The sequence below is a fragment of the Vicugna pacos genome, chromosome 35 (assembly GCF_048564905.1).
Source record: "Vicugna pacos chromosome 35, VicPac4, whole genome shotgun sequence".
Lineage (NCBI taxonomy): Eukaryota > Metazoa > Chordata > Mammalia > Artiodactyla > Camelidae > Vicugna > Vicugna pacos.
This window is the reverse complement of record NC_133021.1, coordinates 31,478,447-31,499,434: the sequence shown is the minus strand read 5'-3', so window position 1 is coordinate 31,499,434 and position 20,988 is coordinate 31,478,447. Positions and strand designations below refer to the sequence as shown.

At 43.0% G+C, this 20,988-nt stretch overlaps 2 protein-coding genes across 4 annotated transcripts in view; one reads left to right on the top strand and one right to left on the bottom strand.

Moving 5' to 3' along the window:
* KIN (Kin17 DNA and RNA binding protein) overlaps positions 1–20,988 on the bottom strand; it is a 398,804-nt gene that overhangs the window by 19,642 nt on the left and 358,174 nt on the right. For both annotated transcript variants that reach the window (XM_072954908.1, XM_006213122.4), the window contains exons 2-3: positions 1,931–2,077; positions 444–538 (exon numbers count right to left, since the gene is read on the bottom strand). In XM_072954908.1, coding sequence (XP_072811009.1) covers positions 444–538; positions 1,931–2,044 — 209 coding nt within the window. In that variant the 5' untranslated portion in view covers positions 2,045–2,077. The remainder of the gene's footprint in view (positions 1–443; positions 539–1,930; positions 2,078–20,988) is intronic.
* On the top strand, positions 2,208–16,164 carry ATP5F1C (ATP synthase F1 subunit gamma). 2 transcript variants are annotated; one of them, XM_006213124.4, is made up of 10 exons: positions 2,208–2,357; positions 7,286–7,320; positions 7,824–7,955; positions 9,992–10,196; positions 10,765–10,908; positions 11,031–11,095; positions 12,289–12,444; positions 12,844–12,940; positions 15,354–15,390; positions 16,020–16,164. In XM_006213124.4, the coding sequence occupies exons 1-9, from the start codon at positions 2,302–2,304 to the stop codon at positions 15,358–15,360; spliced, it is 897 nt and encodes a 298-aa protein (XP_006213186.1). In that variant the 5' UTR covers positions 2,208–2,301; the 3' UTR covers positions 15,361–15,390; positions 16,020–16,164. The 2 variants fall into 2 exon arrangements, with proteins under 2 accessions (XP_006213186.1, XP_006213187.1); XM_006213125.4 differs by lacking the exons at positions 15,354–15,390; positions 16,020–16,164 and having other exon boundaries at positions 12,844–12,944.

Genomic DNA, 20,988 nt, shown 5'->3' with positions numbered 1-20,988 from the left:
TCTTCATGTAAACCCTATGAGGGAACACAATGCTTGGAAGATACAATACTTACAGATAAGGTGACCAAAGCACAGAAAGACTCAAGTAATTCACCCAAAGTCACACAGCTCCTGAGTGGAGAAGCCTAGGTTTGAAGGATGTAAAGTCAGGCAGTCTGACTCCAGAGCTGTGCTCTTAGCCACAATTGCTTTAGAATGAAAAATAGTTTTTTCCTGTGCTTCAAGTGAAAGGAAGGAAAGACTGAAACATAAGAAATACTTTTTTTTAATTCCATTTCATGATACATTATCAAAAGAAGACAAAAACCGAGCATAAAGATAACACAGCTATCACGTTAATATGTAAGGAATAAACAGAGCCTCCAATGTATAAAACATTGAGCATCTATTAAATGTCCAACTGAATAATGCTTACGAGGTCAGGATGTCTTTGAGTTACTTACTCTGAAAAATAATCCATGAACTGCTGGGGATTTTCTGAAGCCAGCAGTAGTTGTCTCTGATGAGATTCGGACATACAGTGACACTTAAAGCCATTCTACAAAAATGTAAAGGTAGTCGTTAAAGTCTGACTTAGCTCATTATAATGGGCCCTAAATACAAGTATTTCATTAAACCCTGAAAAGCTGCTCTTGGATGATAAGTTGTAAAAAAAAAAAAAAAAAAAAGAAAGAAAAGAAAATAATCATGCCACTGGCTGTAAGCACCCTATCATAAAAAAACAATTTTTTTATGAAGTTGAATTTTGCAACCCTGCTGATCAAAGTCAGAAGATTAAAGAGAAAGAAAAAGAGTGCTTTAGGAAACAGAGATTGGTGAGAAAAACTACAGGGCCAGCAACTGAAGAGTGGTATCATTTTTTTACTCAATTTAACAAATTCCTATCAGGCACCTACTTCATACAAAGAGTTATGCCAGCATCCTGAGGAATATAATGAAGTAAAAACGGGTCATTAGTGAATTTCCATTAAGGAAATTGTTTTCACTCACTTTCCTATACTTTAGCTCATTATGCAAAATACACTGTTGCATAAACCTATTTTAACATACTAAATCTGTGTCTTCTTCAGATGACTGTAAAAAACAAACACAAGTTTTGACTTTGTATTGATTCTACTTAACCTTTGAACCTGACTCTTCACTAGTAAAAGAAATGAAAAATGTTCCTCTCCTGTTCCTCCAGCTCAGTGTACACCACTGTCTTGTACCGGCACCCAGGCCAGGACCGAGGACAGCATCCACGTTTCACGTTCTATCCATCACTAAGCCTTCTCAGCCTTCCTAAAAACCCTTATCCTTTGCCTCTGCTCAGGCGCACTGCAGCTGTCCTGAATTCAACACTCAGTCTTGCTTAGAGCAGCTTCCTAATCTGTAATTATCCACAGACCACTTGCACAACTCCTGCCTCATCTGTGTACTACCTGTCCATTCCTCTTACTTAAATCCATCTTAAAAGGAAACTTGGTATCAAAGAAATGAAAAACCAGCACCACTTTCCGTAAATGACAAATAAATCAATAAAATGAAAACAAAATAATGTTATTAAATTCTAGAAATTCAAGTGAGCGGGCGGGCAGGAGGGGATACTCTAGTTCTGACCTTCCTCCCCCTCAGTCTTCCAGTACTGAGACAGAATACAGGGCAGGGGGCTCACAGGGCGGCTCCACCGCCCCCAGGCTGCCCTCCCAGGTACAGAAGGGCCGTGAACAGACCTGAAGCCAAACAGGCCAGAACCACCGCAACTGTCCTACTCTGAAAACTGGTGATTAGAGGAAGGAAGTAAACACTTATCCTCTCTTTCCAGCAGGAACCACATTTGGAGATGACAAGTGAGGATAACCAAACAGCCCTAATGAATGAGAAAAAGCTCTTTTACAAAAGAACGGCAGCCAATACTGAATGTAAGAAGAGTGAGCCCGGGCTCGCTTACCTCGTCCCGGCACTGCTTCTGACACATCTGGCAATACCAGCGCAGCTTCTGCAGCCCCTTGGATTTGATCCTGTTGGCGATGGCCTTAGGGGTAAGGAAATCCGACTTCCCCATCGCGACCACCACAGCGCTGACTTCCCACAGCCCAGCGCTCCGCCGACCGGAAGCGGAACTGGGCTGGCGGGGTGGGCGGGACAAGTACGGCCTGCGAGCCGGAAGGAGGTGGGGCCTCGGAAGGCTGGGCCCAAATTCTCGCGAGGCTGAAGAAGCGGGATTGAAGGAGAGCGCGGGGTGGGCTGGGCGCGCCGGGAAGCCTCCGCGCACGCGCCCTGAGGCCCGTCTGACCGACCTTCAGCCGGGCGGGTATCACCATGTTCTCTCGGGCCGGCGTCGCAGGGCTCTCCGCCTGGGCGGTGCAGCCGCAATGGTATGGCAGCTTGCGGTGTGGACAGGAGGGTTGCGAGGGAGGGAAGAGCTCGGGCGAGGGGCAGGGGGAGCGAGTGGAGGCGAGTGGAGCGGAAGAGGGGTCGCAGGGCCTGCGAGGCCCGCGTCCCGCAGAGGCCCGGGCTCAGGAAGCGCTCGGAACCGGGAAAGGGCGCGCGAAGGGGCCGCGGAGACAGCGAAGTCCAGCCACGTCTCCTGACGCGGGGTGGGGCGGGGTGAAGGCCACGAGGAGTGGTCATCGGGGTCCGAGTTAATTTCAGGGCGGTCTTGGATTCACTCAGTGACAATCCTTAGGGAGTCAGGCCGCGAGCATCGAGGAGTCCTTACCCCGGCTCCTTAACGCGGGGAGGGGAGGTCCTGGGAAGGTTAAGGTGTGCCTTTTGTCCTTGAGGCCTTTGGAAGCCCTCCAGTGCAGAGCGCAACAACCCGCGATGTGCATTAAGCACCGACCACGCAGCCGGCGTTTGCTTGGCACAGGAGGATAAAATGAGTGTCCTCATGGGCTGCAGAGGGGCCCTCAAGATTTTGTTGGCGAGGAAGGGAGAGACACCTAGCACGATCTTGAAACCGTTTTGCTGAAGCAGTAACCCTGCAAGGTCATGACATCGCCCCGAGGTCCCCAAGAGAAGGAGATAGATGGACTTGTAAGCGTCATCTGTCAACTGCCATGCACGTATTAAGGATTTTAAACATTGGTTCCCGAAAAAAGAAAAAAAACCCTGCACATAAGGCGGCCTAGGAATAGGCAGATAAACGTTGGTTTGCGGTGGTACCCTGTAATAATATGAAATGTCTTGGAGCGAAGACAAGAGTCTGAAAGAATTTCAGACACGGTGCTAAGGGGATTATTAGGCTGTGTGTAGCCTTCCGCGGTTTTACAGGAAAGGAGAATTCTAAGGAGTCATGCACTAAACTAGATCTTTGTATCCTAACTTACCAGAAGGGACTCTAAAAAGCATTGTTGAAATAGGTAACGTTTTTATGCAGCAAATAACAATGAAAGATTTTCAGGGTAATGAAGTAATTAAATCTGTTGTGAAAAACTTACATACGAATGTTGGTGGATTTGGAAGTCAGATTTTTCCCTCCCTAATATTGAAGGAGAATTCATGAGAATTAGGAAGTCGCCTTAGCTATATTCTCACTTGTAATGATAGTTCCGTTTCTTAACACTCAGCACACATTTGCTGGGTGCTTTCCCTGCACCAAGTTGGTACTGTGGGAAGTGCTAAAATGCGGTGGTACACAAATAGACGTGGTCCTAGTGCGCTTTGTGGGGCCTACGCTGCCAGGCAGAGGTGCTCTGCAAACATCAGCCTTCCTTCTTTCCCATGTGTTGTGCATTGATGTTACCTGTAAATATTTTGAGAACCTTAAATCATCCAAGTTGATCTTTTAAAACTGGACATTTGCTGAAATGAGGACAAAATATTTTACATAAAATTATAGAAATAACTTTTTTTTAAAAAAACCTATGAGATAATTTGGAGATCTTCTAATAAGGGATCATTTAAGCTGTCTCTCCGCCTGAGATAACTGCTGCTGGGGGCTTAAACTGGAACCTCACGCAGCGAATAAATGTCCAAGTCCTGACCTTAATCTTTATCTCTTTGGAGTGTTGGTTTTCAGTGGGTAGGTTTGAATATTCATTAAGCATTGCTGTTCCACTATGGAAAGCATACTCTGTCCTCTTCCTTTGCACATAGTCCATCACTCTTGATGCCTGATGTCTTTCCTGCCTCTTCTGCTTTAACCTTCCTAATCGCTGTAATTGCCTTTTAATTTTAAAAAAATCTGGGAGAGGGGGTAATTAGGTCTATTTATTTTACTGGAGATACTGGGGATTGAACCCTGGACCTCTTGCATGCCAAGCAGGCACTCTACCACTGAGGTATACCCTCCCCCCTGTAATTGCCTTTTAAATTCAGAAATTAAAACCAACTTCATGTTTCGCACGCCACGTAATTAAGTTGGCAGGGAAATATACCTTTGCCTTTACGGAACCAGGAAGAGGCATTCTCTCGGTTCTGTTTTGGTTACTGAAAGCTTTTTAAAGTGCAGTTTGTTATTAGTTTTTGTTTCAGAGAGGTTAGCATACCAACATTAAACATTAGGCTTAATTAAAACTATAGTGAAATTATTTTAATTGTTGTTTGGGATGTCAGTAAAATACCCTAAATTTTTGGAAATTAAGAAATTGGAAGTAAGAAATTTGGGGGAAAAGGAGTCTCTGATTTTTCTGTCTGAAATCGTGGGGAAATGCATTTCTATTTCCTAGTGTTCCACATTCTCTAAAATCAAACTATTTTATAATAGGAAACCAATGGCCATAAGTTGAACTATATATACTGAAAAGGAAGAGGTGGCATTTCAGGAGAGAAGAGGGTTGTCCTCTGAGACTGGGGTAGCAGATACTTGCTTTTAAATGTAAAAAAAAAATGTGAGAATGAGAGGCAGCAGTATGTGCCAAACCTCCCAGATTTGAACCCTGACTGCCATTCACCTCCCTGCGTGGCCTTGGGCAAGTTACTCAGTGTCTGTGTGCCATTTCCTCATCTGTTAAATGGGGGAAATGATAGTACACAATTCATTGGGTAAGCGTGAGGATCAGATGCTTGTGGGGATCCAGATGTGTCCATTGAAAAATGAAAGTGAATTTATACATACACTTTTTACATGAAGTGTCATGCGTGAAGGTTAGAGCCTAACAAGGCTGAGTTGTGGGTAGTGTTGGCGGTGAAGTTCAAGGGAGTCGTTTGGTGGAGAGGCGGGGGGTGGACTTTCATGCAGGCATTCAATATTCGAATTAGACGTACTTCATAATTTTCTCTTCCCTAGGAATTAGCAGATGCTACTTCCGCCTTAATTTTTATGTTCTTCAGCATTATACACTCCTTAAAATTCTTTCATGATAAATCGTTCATCTGTCAACCTCCCCAACTCTCTCCTCCACTGAAAATCTTCAGCTTTTCTAACAATGCCGTGCGGTCAGGGTAGGTGATGGTAAATCCACCATCTATCTGTGTGGTGTGCCCTCCACTGTGTTTAATGTTTCTAGTTTCTCAGATAACCTCCTGAAGATTTCTCATGACATGATGCAATTTTCCAGAACCCACAGCTGATTCAGAGCTTCCTTTATCTTCTCATTTGCAAAAACTGTATATTCGGTAGGTCACCCTATCCCTAAAGAGAGTTCAGATTAGTTCATAGTTATTTTGTACTCAAATTGTACTTTAAAAAGAAAGAGCTTTTTTTAAAAAAAAAGATTTTTAAAAAATAATTTTAAAGAAATAAAGAACTTTAGAACTAAAGGCTAAACAGGAAATTCGGGCATGTGCATAACAAAGAATCACAGAAGACCCTCGGTCCTTACAGTCTCTAAATTTAGAAGGTTTGGGACAAAAACGTTCTTCCAAAAAAAAAAATCATCCCCGGGATGCTGTTAACTTGCTGATGGGATGGTCGTTGTGGTGATGAGTCGGCACTCTGAACTAGTGGAACTCCTCAGTATTCGGCAGCTTTCATCTTTTCCTTAGTGCATCCATCTTTATAACCAAACCTAGTGTTTTTCATATAGTCTCCTTCCTCGTATTTTCTTTTCTTCTTCTTTCTCTATGCCTGGTTAATACCAGTGGTAAGATGTATAAGTCAAGAGATAACTGTTCTAGTGATGACCTTTCAGACTTATTTTTATGCACATAAGCCCATATAATCTCTAAACTGCCACCATATCTCATTTCACAACCTTCATTTTTTTTTTTGTAATAGACTTTTTAAGTCTATTTTTTAGTACAGTGTCTCATTCCAGGTTCTTGCCTTCTCTTGTTTGTAAGCTGCAAGCAGCCCCTTACTTGGCCTCCATGTCATCCACATTCACTGTCATTTTGGGCTTCTCTGTGCCATCTGAGATACTTTACTGAAAGACTAAACTGATGTGTGGGCTTATAAGCATTCATCACTTCCCTGCTACCTATGAAATAATATTTCAACTTACTAACCCAAGTTATGTCTCCAGCTTCAAAACCCCATCCAGTTCCCAGGATGCCCTCCTAAGGCCCTCCTTCTTTATGCACAAATTTGTTGATTCTTTAGTTCTCCTGCCGGAGCTTTCCAGACCAACACAAGTACTTTGTGGACTTAGGAGCTGAAAGATAATGTATATTTGACAACATGTCTTCAGTGGGCAGCGGGTCCTCTCATTTATCTTCCACTAGCAGTACTTTTAGGTCAGATCCTTTTGATTTTTATGCATTAGCAATTTAAAGACTGTAGAAAATATTCAATATGAATTTTATGTAAATCTAAGTTTGCATGTACATTGTTTAGGAGGTAAAAATATGCTTCTTGTGGTGAGACCACGTCCTGGAGCAGAGTAGCTGCTCCGTAAATGCTTGTTAAACTGAGCTGGAAGAGTTAAGAATCGGTTTAAATAAACTGTGGTTTCCCACATGTGGTCATGTTAGGATGTGTAATTGACCCTAAGTGTTATTTGAAACGGTCTTGGTGAACTCAAGGAGTCAGGAACTTCCTTAAGAACTGAGAGATGCTTTTTGGAGGTGGCTGACCTTGATTTTAGTGCAATTGGACAGCCCAACCACGGGAGGACTTTTCTCATGGAAAGTGTAGGCAGAGACATGGGGGCAGGACTAGGACATGTGTGAATGCCCTTGTGAAGTCGGTGGAAGCTTTGCTAGCTGTCACATAGGATGAGGCCTTTGATATAGGGGGTTGGTATCAGTAAGAATTTATATATATATATATAAAACACATACACACGTACACATTCAGAGTCTTATATTTGATAGTTTCTTTATAGGACACTCTTTAAATATATTAACTTGGAAAGTTTTTCTTGTATCATGGAGCAATTTTTCAAACAGCTAAAAATTTTTTTACCACCTTTATTCTCAGGATCCAAGTTCGAAATATGGCAACCTTGAAAGATAGTAAGTACTTTATCTCCATATGTGAATTAAAACTAAATTTTGACAGATAATATTTTTGAAAATGTGCTGCTTTAGTTCATTGTATATTTCATCAGAATTGACAAAAATCAATCTATGTTACACGTGTGAGACGTTGAGCTGGTTTTGGAAAAGACCTGTGGTGGTTCTGCCCCTGTTCTCTGTAGAGTGGTAATGACAGAACTTAGAAAGAACGATTCTCTGTGTGTGTATAAGATGTTATGAAATATGTGGCTAAAGGCCATTTTCAGTCCCATTTAATGTTTTAAATGCATAATTTACTGTTCTCTTCTGTAGCCGTTTTGCTGGTCCTGTCCGAGGTCTGACTAGTACTCATCCTAACACTAAGCGTAGTTTAGCATCATGCCGTTAATTGATAGCCTGACTGCTAATTAGTCTATCTTGCAGTTCAGGAAAATATTTCAATAAATTCACAAATGAAATGATAACGTCTTTATCTTGACACAGCACTTCTATTTTTCCAGTTACCAGGCGACTAAAGTCGATCAAAAACATCCAGAAAATTACCAAGTCTATGAAAATGGTGGCAGCAGCGAAATATGCGCGGGCTGAGAGGGAGCTGAAACCAGCCCGAGTGTACGGAATAGGATCCTTGGGTAAGAGGAGGCTGCGATTCACGGGTAACGAAGAAGCTTTTAGCAGAGAGGTCACTGTTCAGGACTTTTATTTGGTGCTCACGTGATGGCCGGTCTGCTCAGAGTACTTACATGCAGCAGCCCAGGGCGGTGGCGGGAGCTGTTAGGGCCCCTGCTTTGCAGATGAGAAAAACTGAAGCACACTGCAGTCTAACTGCACCTGTGTGGCTTGGCACCAGAGCCTGCCTATTAATTGACCACTGTTATGTGACTGCGTTTACGTTTAAAATATTCTGGAAACTCCCAGTTTATTGAACATGCCATCAAAAGAACTTGGAAATACAGTGCATCCAATGCAAACACTTGATTTCATCCTGTTGCACCGTGATGTGATCTTTTAGGACTGCAGGGTGGGGAGGGGGTGCCCTGCCGTGGAAGCTGACCAAGTGGTCTTGGGTCTGACTCTGAGCACGTGAGTGCAGTGTTTAAACGTCAGTGGTGAAGAGGGCAAAGTTTGCTCATTTCCAAATTGAAGAAAATATATCTGCATTACCTGTGTGTGAATAATCTGTGTATTAGATGTAAATTACCTGGTGCAGCAGTTGTCTTGTGCTCTTCATCTTTTTTAAACATGGATTTACACTGCTAAAGAGAATGCTGCTGAGAGAAAGACAGCACTGGGCCCCAGTGGAAATGGCTCCTTGCTTTCTGCCATGTTGAGTTTCATGGAGTAGGTGTGGGGAGACTTGCTGTGTTAGTTTTAGCCCTTCTTGTCAGTCCTAGCCGTTTGCTCTCACAAGTCCCGTTCTCTGCCCAGCACCATGGTAAGCACCTAGTTGGTGGCCCACTAAATGTTGGTTGGTAAATTAGCCTGTTTTTATTAAAAGGGGGAGGTCATTTATTATTCACCCTTCTTGCTGAAATGAGTAAGTGTGATAGATCTGTTTCCCCCCAAAAGTCTATAATCACCAAACTATCTAATAAAGAAGAAACGGGCTTGCGTATCTGATTAGAGTATTTGTGGTACAGTCTTTTAAATTACAAAAAATACTAACTGCTAGATATTAAATGGCTAATCATTTTAAATATTTAAGAACTTTTAAAGAGGCATTTTATGCTGCACACTATAAAACACAAAAAGAGACAAGTATTCTCTCCATCCTCCTGAACCTTGGAATTGAGTGTTTACTTGTCTGCTTTCTGTGGAAGGGCCTCAGGGATTGAAGTTTGAGAACCACTGCTCTCTACTGAAAAAGGTCGTAGTAGGGATTTGGTTGACGTGGGAGGACGTGGCAGCCATGAAGGGGCACTTCGCAGCCACGGGGAGCACTGCTGAGCCCACCCTGTGTTCGCACCCAAGCTGTGCTTCCCGGGGGCTGCTCCGGGCCAGCAACCAAGCACGGGAAGGATGCTCAGGCCGGCATGTTCTGGGGAGACTAGGGCTCTCCGGCAGCCCTGCACGGCGGTCCAGGAAGCTGCCACCCCACCTTTCTTCCCCCTGGTCAGACCAGCATCATGGGGTGATGCTCTTCTGACTCTCCTCCTGTTTTCTCTCACAGGCATTTCCTCAGTGAAATGTGTGGTATTTAATTCTATTTAAATTTGCCTCTTGGCTTCCGCTGCTAGGAAGACCGGACGAACAAAGTCAGGTTGTTACAGTAATCCCCAAAGTAAAGTGGCACATCCCTTGTTTTAACGTTAGCAGTTTTCAGTAAAGCTCGGTGTGCAGATTGTGCGAGCAATTCCGTAACGTTTGCTTTCTGCTTTGTCGGCTGCACACTGAAGATCTGCATTCTTTGGGAAGTTGGTAAATCTAAGTTGGCACTGGTGTAAGTCTGGCCTCTTTACAAGTTCTTTAATTTTTCTAGCCGTTTCTTTTAGTCAGTATTTAAGATAAGTTGACTCTTGGACCTTCATTCAGAGATTTAATCCTTTATGGTTTTCAGCCTGATAGTAAATGAAATAATTGCACTTGGTTATACTGAGGCGTCAGTTTGTAAATTAGGGATTATTGCTGTATTTAGTGTAATTATATAAAAAGTCTTTTTTTGTTTAAGCTCTGTATGAAAAGGCAGATATTAAAGTGCCTGAAGACAAGAAGAAACACCTCCTCATCGGTGTGTCCTCGGACCGGGGGCTCTGCGGCGCCATTCATTCCTCGGTTGCTAAACAGATCAAGAGCGAGGTGGCCAGCCTCACGGCGGCTGGGAAGGAAGTAAAGATTGTTGGAGTTGGTGACAAAATCAGGGGCATACTTCAGAGGTGACTGAAGTCTGTATTATTGATGTTCAAAAGGGTGCAAGTGTGAATAAAGGGAAGTTTGATAGTTTATTTAAGCAAGGTGTTTTTTTTTTTTTTTTGGTTACCATTTTATACACACAGAAGGGTTTGGTTTTGTTTTTCTTTTCTCCATGACATATTAGAATGTGTAGATTGCCCTTGTTCTCCACTTGTCTTTTGCATCTCCTTCCAAACCGTAAATGGAATACACTGGGGCTATCAGAAGCTACTGACTTTTTTTTTAATGAGGACTCTGAGGAGCTCTCACAGCCTGGAAATGTCAGAAATGAACAACAGTTGATTAGGATTAGAAGAAGGGAAGTAAAGGCAGAGAGATGGAAGACAACAAAGGCCTGGTTGTCGGTCCTTAGTTCTTGGCAGGTGCTAAAGGGAAGGAATGATCATGACAGTGTATGAAACAACCTAATTCCATGAACCCCGCCCCCGCCCCAAAAACAACTTGATCCATAGTGAGAGTATTTTTCCCTGTGTTCTTTCAGCAGAAGTGTCCTGTTAAAGTATTTTATGTGATCTCTTCATTTTCCTATAGGACTCATTCTGACCAGTTTCTGGTGACGTTCAAAGAAGTGGGAAGGAGGCCCCCTACCTTTGGGGATGCGTCTGTCATTGCCCTTGAATTGTTAAATTCTGGATATGAATTTGATGAAGGGTCTATCATCTTTAACCGATTCAGGCAAGAAAATTTTTGAAATCTCAAGCTTTTTTATGTTTATGTTCAGATTTTTCAATTAAGGAAATGTCTGCTTAACAGTTTAGAGATTGCCTTGGGACTTACCTCTGCTTTTGCTGTCCCAGGTCTGTCATCTCCTACAAGACCGAAGAAAAGCCCATCTTTTCCCTTGACACTGTTGCAAGTGCCGGTAGGTTTTTGTGTGATGAGGCTTTTTCCTGTTGAAAGGAGAGGTTTGCACAATTTAGGGAAACATTCTTTGTCAGGATGGCTTTCTTCAGCAGTAGGAAAACGACGTTGGGCTGTTCCCATCACCATCTGTTAGAGGCTCCCGTGAAATCATAGTCCAGTCGTTGTTTGATGCCTCTTCCTCTATTTCTTGATTAATTAGATAAATAAACATCCATTGAGGGCCACCCATTAGATACGATTTCTGTCCTCAGGGGTTGGAAAAACTTGGCTAGAAACTGGCTTTGCAGTTTATGTATGGGAACCTTCTCCACCCACAAGACAGTCAGAAGCGCTAGAATGGAGAATTGAACTAGTTTACATTGAACAACTCAGTTCTTTTCTTTTGCTGTTTGAATAAAGTCATGACTGCGCAGTGAAGCATCCTGGAAGTAATACTCAAGCACTGATTGTGTCTCCCCCTGTCTGTGTATCTCATCCGTTCTAAGATGTGCACTTTTTTACACTTTAATGTCTCTGAAGTTAGGATGCTTCTCCCAGTCCCTGCATGTCGTTTTTAATTGACTGGCTTTTTCTCTTAATGGCACATAAAATAAGAGATATAATCCACTGTATGTGAAGTCTGATAAAACAGAGTACTGTCTCACCACTCTGCCCTGATGAATGAAGTTGAAGTGTGCTGCTAATTGTTGCAGTGTAATTACTAAAATGCATAGCGGCCTCTAGTTCTCCCACTCTTCACTGTTCTCAAGAGAGCTTTCCCTCCCTCGTTTTCCTGACACTTTCATATTTCTCCAGTAATCAAATGGCTGAACTAGGGTTTTTATATCACCCTGCATAGTCTCAGTTCTTCCCTTAACTTCATTATTGAACCTTCATGGACGTTGGGCGCTCTGTGCCAGGCGCTCTGCCGGACACTGTCCAGAGGACGTTGTAGCCATGAGATGTAGTGAGGCTGCTTGAAATGTCGGCTTCTTAAGTTTTATTCAGTAAAGCATCTGAAGTATCATTTTGCCAAAAATCTGCTATAATCTGTGAGATGGAAATAGATGAAGCTTCTAGGACTGAGTCTTTTAACCAGTCTCACATTGACTTGTCTGTAATTACCAAGGCCTTCCGTACTAGGAAGCCGTGTTGATTAACTCAGCGTTCGCACGGCGTAGCTTCAGGGAGATCCACCGCTTGCTTTAACAGAGAGCATGAGTGTCTATGATGACGTGGATGCCGACGTGCTGCGGAACTACCAGGAGTACAGCCTGGCCAACATCATCTACTACTCCCTGAAGGAGTCCACCACCAGTGAGCAGAGCGCCAGGATGACGGCCATGGACAACGCCAGCAAGAACGCCTGTAAGCGCGCAGCACACCCCGAGAGTCCCCCGCCGGGAGTGGCAGGGGGCCCCTCCTGGCAGGAGACAGTAGGGTCTCGAAGTGGGCCAGGAAGCCGGAGAGCTGGCAGCTGGTCCTGAGCTCTGCCGCTGAGTCTTTAAAGATAGAGAAGTAGTATTGTCTGCTGTCAAAGGAAGTGACATCTTGGTAGGCAGGAAGTGCACAAGTACTTTTTAAGGATATCTCGTGGAAGACAGAAAAATATCTTCCTAAAATTCCTCAAGCGGCCAATTTTGGTCCCCAAAAAGAAACCAAATCTCTTACTTTTAAATTAAGCTGCACACATCTATGAATGAGTTAGTGCCTAAGCTAATTCTTTCCTAAATTTAGATCTTGTCTAATCTTTTATTTTGTTCTAAGCTGAAATGATTGACAAGTTGACTTTGACGTTCAATCGTACCCGCCAAGCTGTCATCACAAAGGAGCTGATTGAAATCATCTCTGGTGCTGCAGCTCTGTAAGTAACTGTACTTTGCCCTTAGAGTTCTTTTCTCACCTGTGCCTGCCAGTTCAGCCTTTGCATGTTTAAGTTGTCCGTTTTGTCTGCTAGAGGTGACATGATCCATTGTTTAATCTTGTATCCTTAGTCTTAGAATATAAGGATTTGACAAAAATGGGATCTCTGGTTCCTTCTGATGATTTCAGCTGAAACATTCAGACTTTAGTTTCTTCCTTTTAGAAGTCAGTATATTGTACCTGTCACTTTCCTGAAGTTTTAGGAATAATGATACGGATAATTCATTATCGTTATAAAATCTGTCTTTGGAACTTAAAACATAAACCAAGCTTTCTGAGTTACAGGACTGGTTTTGGTTTTGGTTTTATATAAATCTATAAATCATTGAATGGAGGTAGGGTCCAGGAATTTTTAAAATTAAGTTTCCCATATCAGTACTGTATTACAGTGGTACTTAAAATACTACTTCCTTCAAGAAAATGTCCTGGTTGTCTAGCTACATAGTTAATTTTTGTGAAACTAGGTTTACAGTAATGGGAATTCTGTTTTTAAAATTATTAAACTGAGCCCCATATGTACCTCATTCAATGCTAGGCACAGGGTTAAAGGGTATGATCCTTTACATGTTAATACAGTAAGGAAAATATGCAGATAATTGTGACGAGAGATAAAATGTGTAGTAAATTATCTTTGACTCATTCTTTCTTACCTCCCAAAATTGGTCACCAAGTTCTGTAAATTTTACCTTCTAAACCTCCCTTGACTCCTTCCCCTTTGTGCCTTCTTAATGCAGATCCTTGTCATTTCTCTCCTGAGTTAAAAAAACATATTTTTTTAGCAGCACGCTCTTTTTCCTGAAATCCCACTCTCTTCTTCCCCTGCACCCTTGGTTCTGCAGCTAAGTGACTCCCATTTCTCCTTCCTGATGGATCTGGGGGAGCCTTCTTCCCAGGAACCCCCTCACGGTTTTCTGGGGCAGCCTTCTTTAGCCTCTATCGCAGCACTTAACACTGCGCTGTTAGGAACTGCCCACCTGTCTGTCTGAACTCCTGCGGGTTTTGGGCGGGGGGCGTCTCATCCGCGTCAATAGCCCCGACACCTGGCACAGACCTCCTCGGTAAATGCTTGTTGAGTCAATGAATGATGCACCATGAGTATTAAGGACTGAAAGCTCAGAAGAGGGGGAAATGGCATTTTACTGGGTGTAAGGAAACATGGGTCTACGTTTAAGAATCAAGGAAAGGTTTATTGCTAAGGTGACGTTTCAGTTGGTTCTTGAGTCTCGTCTCTGGAGGCTAGGAGTGGGCAGGACGCCAGACAGACATAGTAACCTGGTCGAGACCGTTCTGTAGGCTGTGGGTTGGATCGATCCGCTTTGCTGTCCTAAGCACCATCATCTTGTTCTGCTCTTGAGCGTGAGTTTAAGACCAGCCCCTCTGTCAGCCTGGTCACTACTGCACTGTTAGCGTCGCAGGGTCCAGGGCAGTGACGAGTGGCCCTGCCAGTCCTAGCTTGATGGGCGTGGTTAAGGTACTCTCCCTGTAACTCAGTTGTGTTCTAAACTCGGGGCTGATGCGAGGGTCCCGTAGAGTATTTTCACCCGGGCTGACCTCTCAGGTGGGGAGTGTGCGGAGGCCTGGGGGAAGGACTGCTCTGAGGGTCCCGGGGGCTGGGAGGTGCTTGGAATTGACTGAGGCTACAGCTTCTGCCAAACTGAGGACCAGGCTCTTCTTGATTAGGAGCGTGGGAACCGGACTGAAAAGTAACAACCTCGGGGAAATGAGGGGAGGGAGACTGGGACATAAAGATCAAGAATTTTAAAAAGAATTTAAATGACTAGAAATTGATTAGTTTTCACTTTCTAGAAAGGCCATCTAAGTCCTTTGGTAAAAGCTGGCTGTGGAGCCCCACAGTGGACAGTTTGCACGGACGGACTTGCATGCCCTGTACCCTGTCTGTCCTGCTGCTTAAACAGACATATATTGTATTAAATATACAAAATGTGTTTGCATTAAATATTTAATACAGACACATTTGGCTATTTGGTAATAAAATAAAAGGCATGAATAAACCATAATACTTGACATGCCAAGTATTTGCTGGCATAAAGTTTTTTTAATATATTGTGTGCTACTTATAGAAAAAGCAGTGGTTTAAATTATGCTTTCATAGTGTTGCCTACTTGCATGAACATGGTTTTATTGCTTCTAAGCAGACTGAAGTCTATGACTTCTGGTAATAATCATTGAATCTGTTTTAAGGGAATATTTTGGTAAGTATTTATGTGATACACTCAAGGTACTACGTGGGGAAATGGGCTTTTTTAGTTGGAAATTATACATGATTAACCAGCATGGATTGCTTCTTGACCTGCTTGTTTTGTTTGTCTTTTTCTTCTAATATAATAACCCAGGAATTAATGAAAATCAAGTTTCATCCTCAGACAAGAGGTAAAGTGGTACTGTTTCACACCCTGTCCCCACACCCTGTCAGAAAAGAAACCCACACAGATGTCACTGAAGCTCATTTAGCAACAGTGGAGCCGGTTCCCTGAGAGACAGGTTGCTGGGCTGTTGCAAGCGGCAGCCAACGTGTGGGGGCGTGTGGGTCATGCTGGGGCTTTTCCCCTTAGATATATTACATAACCTTTAAGGATAGAGAATTAGCATTATTTTGAGGTATTAAATAAAGGCTGGTGAAGAGCAGTGGCTCTCAGATTTCCTGGTCTCAGGACTCTATGGTGTCCGACTTAACAGAAAACAGCTCACTTCTCATCCATTTCTGTCTTCCTTCTGTTCTGATATTACACATCACATAGGCTCTGGAAAACTCTACCGCGTGCTCTCGAGAATGAGAATAAAACAGGCAGATAACATTATAATGAAAATAGTTGTGCCCTGACAGACCCCATGAAAGGGTCCCTAGGTGCAAATTTGGGACACACTAGTGTCAGGTAACATTTTATTATGTAGAGTCAGTTCTTTCAGCCCCACTGAAATAGGTATTTTTCTCTTGACATTTTTATTTTCCAAAGAAAAGCATTGTTTGACTTTTATTTGTTCTGTACTTTATTTTTCAGGTAAAGAAGAAAAATTCAGCTAGCTGATTCTGTTTTTAGCGACTGCTGTCCTTATCGGAAGAAATTGTTGGTCCATTGTTTAAATTACTAAAGACAGCAAGATATTTGTAAATTATCTTACAATAAACTACTCACCATAAGAAAATCACTGTCTTGTCTTATTATAGAAGAACAGCAGTTTTCAAGATGAGATGTTAAAATATTTTGAGGTATTAACGTGGTGCTACTAACATGTCTTAGTGAGAAAGTAGTTGAGGAGGCCTTTCTGATTTTCCAGTTCCCTGACAACCTTCAGAAGCCTAGCCTCCTTGGGGTCGGTGTGGAAGGAAGAGGTGCTTGACCACGACCTCAGCCCAGGCCTCTGCCCTCCTCACCTTCAAGAAACAGCCTGCCCCCTGAAGCACACAGAGCCATGTGCTGTTTCTCAGGTGCAGGAGGTAAGATTGCAGGCATACGCTAACTCTACATACATTTTAAAATCTTTTCCAAGGACCGAGGAACATTTCAGTAGGATATTTACTCCATATTTGCATTTAGATAACCGTTGAGGTTGGATGCCTGAGCTGTTCCACACAGCGAGCTGGCCACACCAAAATGTAAGGGTTTTTCCCTATTTAAAATAGAGAGCTTAAGTTTTTTTAAATCACAAAGTAATATCTTAATTACAGAACACTACAAAACTATTAAAAATATAAAAAATATAAAGCCATTCTCACTTAACCCTTTAAAGTATATTACTTTTAAAACCTGTTAAATTAATACACACGTTATTATTCTACCAACAACTATTCATAAAAGTGAACAATGAGTAATATAAACATGGAGCAGCAACCAGCAGCCTGTGCGGAACAGCACTGCCACGTCAGGAGGAGGCTGCAGGGGAAGACGGACCGAGCAGAACCTCAGAATCTTGTTTTCCAGCTTCCCTGAGATTGTCCAGGAGGACGGGGCTGTGGGGACAGCTGGACAGGCGAGCCCCAGGCAGCGCGATGCGAACCAAGCACAGACGCCTCTCAGGGGTGCCAGCAAGGGGTGGGGTGCCCTACTGGTTTATTTTGCTGCTTCAACTTAACTGTGGCCCACCCCCAGGTTCCAGGGTAGCAGAACACTTCTGGGAGGTGAATTGCACATTCCAGACAAACAGCACAGCAGAAGGAACACCAGGAATTTCAGCACCGTCAACATAAGTAACAAGGCTGAGCACTGCAGCTCCCCCAGGTCCTGAGCGAGGACAGCAGGAGGGGCTCACAGCCCCCGTTTGTCTGACTCTCTGCTGGTTGTTTTCTCGGGTGCATAACTGTCCTGGGTTTTCGCCCTCCTGAGGGTGCCCCTTGCCTTTCTCCTGGGCTGGGTCTCACTTCCTGCGCCGCACATTTCCCTCTTAGCGTACGCTTCTGCAGGTGGATGGAAGGTATACCTGTCAGGACCTTGCTTGTCTTGCAATGTCTGTCCTGGGACATTTAAGTGATGGTTTGCTTGGGTATGGATTCTGGGTTGGAATGAACTTCCCCTTGGAGTTTTGGAGGTATTTCATTGTCTTCTGGCCTCCGTGTGAGTTCAAAAGTCTTGAAGCCATTTTGATTTCTGAGCCTTCATGACACTTGTTCTTCTCTGAAAGCTTTTAGGTCTTTACCTGCGTTGCTCTGAAATGTCACAACGATGATCTTTAATGAGCATCTTTGGGCAAGTCTTTGTGAACTCAGATGAGTACACTTGATTATTGGAAGTGAAATCAACGACTCAGACTATGTACATTTTTAAATTTGATACTGCCAAATGGCTCCTGAAAAGATTGTAAGCTTGAATTAACAATGTATAAAGTTGAATCCCCCTGCACGCTGAAACTTTGTCTTTTTATCTTTAATGATCGGATAGGTGAAGAAAAGATCATTGACTACTCATTCATTGCCCGTTTTTATCTTTTTCTCATTGAAATATCAGAGTTCTTTGCATATGAGTGACAAACTCATTTGTGTTGCAAATTAGAAGTTTGTATAACTGCTTGGATGGGTAAGAATGTACTATCAATTTTTTAAATTTTTAAATACCATTATAATTAGCGATACATATAAAGGGAAGTAATTATGTGGAGGAAGGGCAGTTTTGTTAGAAATTTTGCACTTCTCTTCCACTACTCTCTAGCAGACTCAGCATAGGGTCTTGAGAAATAAAACTGAGCAAGGACTTAACTTTCCCAACCACACATGAGTGTCCTACGCACAGAACAGTGGTTAACAGCATAGCCCTTTGGACCAAACTGGGTTGGAAACCCATCTCAACCCTTATCAGCTGTGTGACCTTTGGCAAGTTACTTAACCTTTCAGTTTTATCATCTGTAAAATGAGGATTCAAGGGTACTTACCTCATCAGGTTATGAGGACTAAATGAGTCAATGTTTGCAAAATACTTAGCATCTGACGTGGGGTGAGTGGTATCTGTGATTAATGTTGCCTGATCTATGTAAGTGATCACTGATGTTCTGTGTATCAGCACTCAAATTCAGAAGATACGACGGTAATAATTAAAACACTTCCCTACAGTCTGGAGGAGCTTACAGAGCTTACAGTCCGGAGCAAAGACAAGCAAATAAGGGGGAAAAATGTGACAAGGCTTTCTGGGGGGTTTGGGGTAAACTTTTATTGAAGTACGGTGTATTTACAGAAGAAGGTACAATTCGTAAGTTTATGTAAAGTATAAATGCTCACCTATCTACCATCTAGATGAAGATATAAAAAGTCCTATTATTACAGAAGCCTCTTTTGTGTCCCTGCCCTTTTATTGTCTCCACAAAAGTCCCCATAATCATGACTTCTGTCACCACAGATTTGTTTTGATTTGTTAAGTAAACGGAATCATACAGTATGAAGCCTTTTGTGTCTGCTTTTAAAAAATTGGACATTATGTCTGTGAGATTCATCCCTTATGTGTACAGCAGCTTCTTTTTAAATTGTTTTATATGACAACACATAAACATCTTCCAGTTTAGTAATTCTACTGTTGATGGGTTTTTAGGTTATTTCCAACTTGGAATCATTCTAACTAATGCTGCTGTAAATATTTTGCACATCTCTCTGGCCGTCAGGGTCTTTGGACCCTGTGTCCTCCTGATGGGTCTGTGGATGCTCGGCACTCACCTCTCCCCAATTGCAAGCTACGCCTCTTACGTGAGGTTCTTGCTTCCTTGCGTCCACTGTCCTCCTCACCTCTAATGCATCCTCTTTTTAAAAATTACTCCTCTATTGATATGGAACTCACACGCTGTAAAATTCACCTCTTTCCAGTGCACAGTTCAGTGGTTTTCAGCACAGTCCCAGGGCTGTGCTCTAATCCACTCTCCGTACTGTCGCAAGATGAGTGGTTCTAAAGGCATTTCTTCCTTGAGCGCTGCCTACCTGCTGGGTCTGTGCTGTATATCGGTCATTTACTAGTGAAAGAGATGAACACAGTTCCCGCCCTTCTGAAGTGTACAGCAAAGAACAGAGAATGATGAGGTTAGCTTTGACACACATCACCCATTAATTAAATCTGAGTTGTACACGGGGTACCCCAGCAGACATGAGTCGTCTGCTGGATGCAGTCAGCTACACTAGCATGAAGCTCAGGAGAAATGCGGGGTAAAGTGTTGTCTTAGCGAGTCATCTTTATAGAAATAATCATTAAAACCAATGGAGTGAATCATGTGAAAAGAGAACAAACATTTAAAAAAAGATCAGTCAAAGGCATTATAGGACAAATCTCTGATGTAACTGAAACCAGGGTTCTCCCTTTGGCAGGAGGGAGTGCAGATATGAAATGGGAGGAGGCGAGGAAGAGGCGTTTTTAGATTGGACTCAGGCATCCGTATGTACTCCAGACCTTTAAAAGTGTCTCATATTTTTCAGTCCTGTCCACTAAGAGGCCCCTCAAGCAATGCTACCCCTGTGGTCATGGAAGTCAGCCAGTGCTTGTATCTTGGTTTCTAAATATTATTCCTAAGAACCAGGGCCCCTTAGAGAGACGGCTGAGTCCAAGTCTAGGGCAGGACGAGCACAAGGCAAGTCTAGAGAATCTTGCGCCACAAAGGACGGAAACGCTGAGTGAGCGAAAGTGATGTGTTCACAGCACACGGCAGCTGGCCTGAAAGGGCCTCCACCGGCCAAATACGGGCCAGTTTGAGCATCTGAAGAATCACGATGGCAAAGCATTATATAACTCGCTGAATGAAAAAGAATCCCTGACCACACGGTGATAATAGAAAAGGGGAGGGAACTTTGTAGCAGGTCTGCTAATAAACACAGGGAGAAACATAATAGAAAAGTCACTGCTTTGTAACCACCGGTGTAATCACTGAGCCAGTAAGAGATCAGAGTGAATGCTCATAAAACCACGGCGCGAGGTTGAGGGGTTGTGGAGAAGCAGGTGATCTGCATTGTCTCAAAGTATCACCTCACAGATGACTTATTAATTTCAGAGTTAAAAAAAAACGAAAAAAAAAAGGAGACCTTACAATGGAGAGAGATCTGGCAGATAGCACCCTTTACAAGTGACCAGACTTTGCCACCAATAACGGGACAAGCCGCTGATGTCACACAGCAGGACGGTCAGATCACCTTGTTGGAGTACTCTCGCCAAAACTAACTTAAACTTAATCGAGCCAGAAAGTAATCAAAGACTGTGAGACATCCTAGTAAATTACTGCCCAGAGCTTTGCCAAAACATAAACGGCACGAGAGACAAAAACAAACAAAAAAACAACAAACAAGCAAAAGCCATAAAACAAAAAACCAGACAACTAGGGGGACTGATCTTATTACAAGAGAGTGAAGAGACATGACAACTAAGTGCCATGAATGGCCCGATTAGATCCTGGACTTAAAAAATTAAAAAGCTGTAAGAGGCACTTGGGGCCAGGGGTAAATCCTGAGTATGGACTCTGTGTTGGGTAATGCTATTGTATCAGTCTTGTGTTTGTTGAGTGTGATAATGGGGT